The 6060-nt window shown below is 32.8% G+C and overlaps 1 protein-coding gene across 1 annotated transcript; it reads left to right on the forward strand.

Moving 5' to 3' along the window:
* The first annotated feature begins 2583 nt into the window (after positions 1-2583).
* Positions 2584-3180, forward strand: LOC114184456 (chymotrypsin inhibitor 3-like). The gene has a single exon (XM_028071766.1). It carries the CDS (start codon positions 2584-2586, stop codon positions 3178-3180), a length of 597 nt encoding a protein of 198 aa, XP_027927567.1.
* The last annotated feature ends 2880 nt before the right edge of the window (positions 3181-6060 follow it).

A 6060-nucleotide genomic window follows, 5' to 3' on the forward strand; every position in this document is an offset into this window, starting at 1 on the left:
ATATTTAATTTGGTCGATGATTTATTCGTAGGAAATTATATTTATTCACTAACATTGTTTTAGCACTAATTATCATATCATACATATTTAAGGACTGTCAAATTTTTAAACACTAATACGATTTTAATTAAGTTGAAAATTTGGTAGCTAAAAAGTATTATATTTAGCAACAAAATTTTTTGACCACTAACTATCATATTATACATATTTAGCGACCACAAAAATTTTTTGCCTCTAATACAATTTTTAATTTAGTCCTTAATTCAGTGGCTAAAAATATTATATTTAGCAACAACCAAGTTTTGGTCGCTAATAATCATATTATACATATTTAATGACTACCAAATTTTCGGTGACTAATACAAGACTTATTTCAGTCGCTAGAAACATTGCTTCCATTTTTATATAAATAGTGATCGATTTATCAACAAGTTAGTTACTAAAATTTTTAATCATTTATTTACTTCGTAATTAAATTGTTATATTTAAAAGTGCAATAAATTGCTATTTTGGTCGAGATTTTTTGACAAATGTTATTTTGTGGCTATTTCAATTGCAAATAGGAACTTATTTATTTTTTTATTACTAAAAGACCTATTTCTTATTGTGTTCATCCATTCATTTTTAAAATATATGAACCAATATTTACTTGGCCTTGGCCTGACCCAACACATATACTAAAGAGTTTGACCCAACAAGCCTAACAATATTATTAACCTAAACTGACTAATTCATAAATATATTTGCTAGAAGAATTACTATATATTAATTGAATATATGGTCAAAATCGGTAGTTTTATTATATTCCTTACTATCGTATATAATATATTATAAGATATATTTGATTGGTTTATATTATCTTTATCATATTAATTTTACATACATGGTACGTTATTATTATTATTATTGATATTCTAAATTTTATAACCGATTTTCTCAGGATCGAGAAATCCTATAAATACTTATAGGGATTTCAACGGGTCAGGTAATATATGGGTAGTAGCTCTTGCGTATCCTACCTGCTGGATAAATATTTGCCCCACACCCATATTCATGCGGGTATCCATTATGCGGGTATTCACATATTTTTTTAATATCCATGGATACCTACGGGTATTTACAAAAAAAAAATTTAACAACAAATTTTAACCATAAATTCAAATAAAATATAATGCATAACATTTATAAATTTCAAACAAAGTGCAAATAACCCATTTAAATAATGTTAAATGACAGTTTACAAATAAATAGAGATTTTTTAAAACCAATTGATAAAAAATAACACATTCAAAATCAATGTGTTAATGTTTTAATTATTTTTAAAAATATTTTAATTTAAATTAAAGTATAGTAGGTACGGGCATCCACATGTACGAATATTATGATACTCGTACCCACCCCGTTAAAATGTGGGTATAAAAAATACTAGTATTTGTTACCCGCGGGTATCCATTTTCCAACCGTTGTGATTTTTATACGTGGATACCTAGGGGTACAAATTTTTTTGACATCCCTAAATATATCTCATATAGTTAGGGAATGACACACTCTCTGATATTCCCTCCTGCACTCATCAAGAGTTATCAAACCACTTAGATCTTGTTATGCTACAAATCTTGGTAAGAACAAACCAAACATGATCAAAGTTTTGGACAAAAGTAAATTAATCAACTTATAATTTAATAATTTAAGGACTAAGAACTTAATAATCCAATTTAAAATGAAAAATGTTAAAGACAAATATTCTTAATTTATATTTTAGTGCAAGAATCAGACTTTCTAGTAAAAAAGTAAATATGAGTTAAAAACTTAACTATGATTAGGCCGGTTTGTACTTATACTATACACAAAAAATTGTCATTAAGCTACCCATACTATTTCGCAGGTAACACAACCATGGTGAACTCCAGTTATTGTTGGAATAATTTGTGGATAAGTTACACGATCACAATTTCGTTAATATGCATGCAAATTTGTATTAGTGTTTTTCCTGTTGATAATAACCAAGTATAAAAAATCTTTAACCATAAATTTTGTCATCAGATTTTGTTACCAAAAAATTACAATAAAATAGATTAATATCCTTAATATGAATAAATGAGTTGTGATTGACAAAAAAAATCTTAAAAAAGTACCTAAAGAAAAAATTTATATGATTTCAACCAATAAAATCTATATAAAGATTTAAAATAAATTTTATTTATTTATTTTAAATAACTAAAAAGTTATTTTTACACAATAAAATAAAAAATTTGTCATTTTATAAAAATTGAAAAATATAAAGAAAATTTGATAGACATAGAAAGAGAAACTATATATTTTTTATCGAACCAAAATTTTTTTAGAAACTTATTTTACAGAAAATCGAAACATATATTTAAATCTAACTACTACTGTCCTTCTTTCATCTTTTTCACATGTTTAAAAGTTGTAGGATATTATATTCATTTCCATCCACAAAAGAGTTCACCTTATCACCAGGACGTAGCTCTATAAATGTGTTCTCGCATGTACGCTTATTCACACAACCGAACTCATCAAAGAAGAGAAAAACCATAATCTGTTTCATAGCCAGCCAAAGAAATGAGGAGTGCAACTCTCTTTGCTCTCTTCCTTCTCTCTGCCCTAACCTTCTACCCTCCTTCAACCACCGCTCAACCTGTCAAGGACGCCTATGGTAACAGCGTTAAAAATGGTGGCTTATACTACATATTTCCACGCTTTTGGGGAGGCGGCGGCGGTGGAATTAAACGAGCCATAACTGGAGACGAAACATCCCCTCTCTCTGTTGTTCAAACTCCCTTCGAGACCGATCCAGGAAACCCATGGCGTATTCAATCCTTAGTCGCTGCCCTTTTTGTTCCTGAAGGCAGAGTGTACATTAGCTACGATGTTCAACAACCAGGTGTCCGCTCTAACTACTGGACCGCTGTTGAGGGTGAGGCTGAAAGAACCGTCGTTAAATTGGGATACCCAAATTCCCACCCAGGCTTCTTCACTATTCACAAAACTTCCTCAGCCGATACCTATAAATTTCAGTTCTGTTCAAATGACGACGCCACCTCCTGCAGTAATGTTGGGATCGTTAAGGATGATGCAGGGAACAGGCTTTTGGCCACCAATCAAGAAAAACCATTCGAGTTTATTCTTGCGCCAGTTTCGTCTGTTGCATCTAAATGAAGCACTATCCATGAAAAGTCGTACACTTTGTCCTTGTGAGAGACGTGTCTACGATATGCTTTGGATGTAATAAACTACCCAACCCTAAATAAATAATATATCCAAAGCTTATGTTTTCAGTTTCTTTGGCCTGTTCATATTTATAGGGATAATGATATTTCAACAAAAGTTTTTGACAAGTTTTTTACAAAGGTGACGTGGTAGCGGTTTTTTTAAATTTTAATTACGAAAATTTTAGTTCACACGTGCAGCGGAAAGAGAAAAAAAACTGAAATTAAATGTCAGTTAGAGAGAGAAAGTGAAGAGAGAAAAGGAGGAAAGTGAGGTCGGGGGTTGCGAAGTGAGAAAGTGAAGAGAGAAAAGGGGGAATGTGAGCCCGCCGGAGTTTGTGGTTCAGTGAAAGTGAGATTCTGGCAAGCATTTCGCCGGGGGAGGTGGAGGATAGTTATCAGTGAAAGCGAAAAAGATAGAGAGCAAGAGGGATAAAGTGAGAATGAGAATGAGAGAGTGAGAGGAGTTAAGCATTGCAGATTAGTGGTGGATAATTGCAGTCATTGACGTCGTTTGGGTGGGTTACCGGAGACAGGTCGTAGAAGAAGTCGTCATCCCGAACGTACAATCGAACCTTTACCGGAGCCCATTTAATTTATTTAACCCAAAGGTAACGTATTTCGTTCGTATTACGCAGAGGATGTGTATAGAATGATATAATTTAGTTTTGCAAGTTTGAATGAATTGGGGGATGTGTTTGAGGTTGACCATGTTCAGAAACATTGCATCAATGGATCTATCATTATGTTGTTTGAACAATTCTCTTATCATTCAAAGTTAATTAGTTGTTCCGACCTTTTGGATCCATACATTTATGCAATTGGATTTATATTACAGGCTATGAACATTGCATATTGTCAATTGTGTCGTTTAATTTGAACTTGGATGTAAGTTAAATACCCTTGTGTTGAACTTGAAGTATTTAAAAAAAAAAAAGGTGCATTAACTGAAGTATCTGATTTATCTTTCTGTACAATACTGTTCCAAGAACTGACGCAAATGTGGGGACTAATGCATATGTAGATGGGGACTTAAAGCAAAGTTGTTGGCATAAAACTGCAAAAGCAGCCAAAAAACTCAACTTAAATTGTTCTACATAGATCATTCCTAATTCATTCATTTAGACACATATTTATTAATGTTATCCATTTCCAATTCAATTAATTAGGTGGGAGTACCTGTTACAAAAGCGGGGAGTTACTCCCACCTATGTGGGGAGTACAGTTGAACCTTATGATTACTAGTTCGACATGGTATAAAACTTATTTTAACTCTCCTTTTTACAGCATTGACCATCATGTTACTCAATCACGAAGTGCAGTGGACCAATTAAAATTTAATGAAAGGAATTATGTGGTTTTTATATGGACACACAACTGTATAAACAGCTCACGCCGATGTGGGGAGTAAGGACGCTGTATGTGGGGAGTTGGAGCAAAGTTTTTTGAATAAAGTTGTAGGACAAGCAACAAAACTATATTTAAAAGTGCTAAATATCTTATTCCTATTTCATTCGTTAAGAAAAAAATTACTTTGCATGACCCAATTCTAATTGAATTAATTAAGTGGGAGTAGTAGCCTCACAGGACCCCAAGTGTAAACCTAATACAAAAGCGGGGAGTAATTCGCAACTATTTGGGGAGTACACTTCAACTTTTCAAACACATTTGCCACATTGTACAAAACTTTGTTAAACTCTCGTTTTTGGACCATTGACCATCAAGTAACTCAATGACAAAGTCTAATGGACCAATTAAAATTGAATTAACGAAAGTATGTGGATTTAATATGTGCACACAACTGTATAAATAGTTGACGCCGATGTGGGGAGTAAGGACGCTGTATGTGGGGATTTGAAGCAAAGTTTTTTGAACAAAACTGCAAGACAAACCAATAAACTTAATTAAAATGTGGTAAATACGTTATTCGTATTTCATTACTTAAGAAAAATATTTGTATGCATAACCCAATTCCAATTCAATTAATTTAGTGGGAGTGTAGCCTCACAGGACCCCAAGTGTAAACCTGATAGAAAATCGGGGAGTAACTCGCAACTATGTGGGGAGTACACATGAACTTTTGCAATACTGCTTCAACATTGAATAAACACTATTCTTAAGTCGCATTTTTCGACCATTGACCATCAAGTAACTCAATCACGAAGTCTAATGGACCAATTAAAATTGAATTAAGTGAAGTATGTGGATTTAATATGTGCACACAACTATATAAACAGCTCATGCCCATGTGGGTAGTAAGGACGCTGTTTGTGGGGAGTTGCACCAAAGTATTTTGAACAAAGCTGTAAGACAAACCAGTAAACTTATTTAAAATTTGGTAAATACGTTATTCGTATTTCATTCGTTTAGAAACATATTCGTTTGCATAACCCAATTCCAATTCAATTAATTTAGTGGGAGTGTAGCCTCACATGACCCCAAGTAAAAACCTATTACAAAAAAGAGGAGTTACTCGCCCCTATGTGGGGAGTACAGTCAGACTTTTTCAATACTGCTTCCACATTGAATATAAACTCTTGTTAAATCGCCTTATTCGACCATTCACCATGATGTAACTCAATGACGAAGTCAATCACGATGTCCAATACACCAATTAACATTGCATTCGCTAAATTTTGTGCTTTTTCAACTACACAAACCGGTAAAAAACATTTGTGGCAGATATGGGGATTAAAGGCAAACTTTTTTAACAAAACTGTAGAAAAAGCGAACACAATTAATATAATGTGTAAACAGATCATTCGTGTTTGATTTAGCCCAACAAATATTCCTTTCCATTATCCAATCCCAATTCAAGTAATTTGGTAGG

Source organism: Vigna unguiculata, chromosome 5 (assembly GCF_004118075.2).
Source record: "Vigna unguiculata cultivar IT97K-499-35 chromosome 5, ASM411807v1, whole genome shotgun sequence".
NCBI classification, from domain to species: Eukaryota; Viridiplantae; Streptophyta; class Magnoliopsida; order Fabales; family Fabaceae; genus Vigna; species Vigna unguiculata.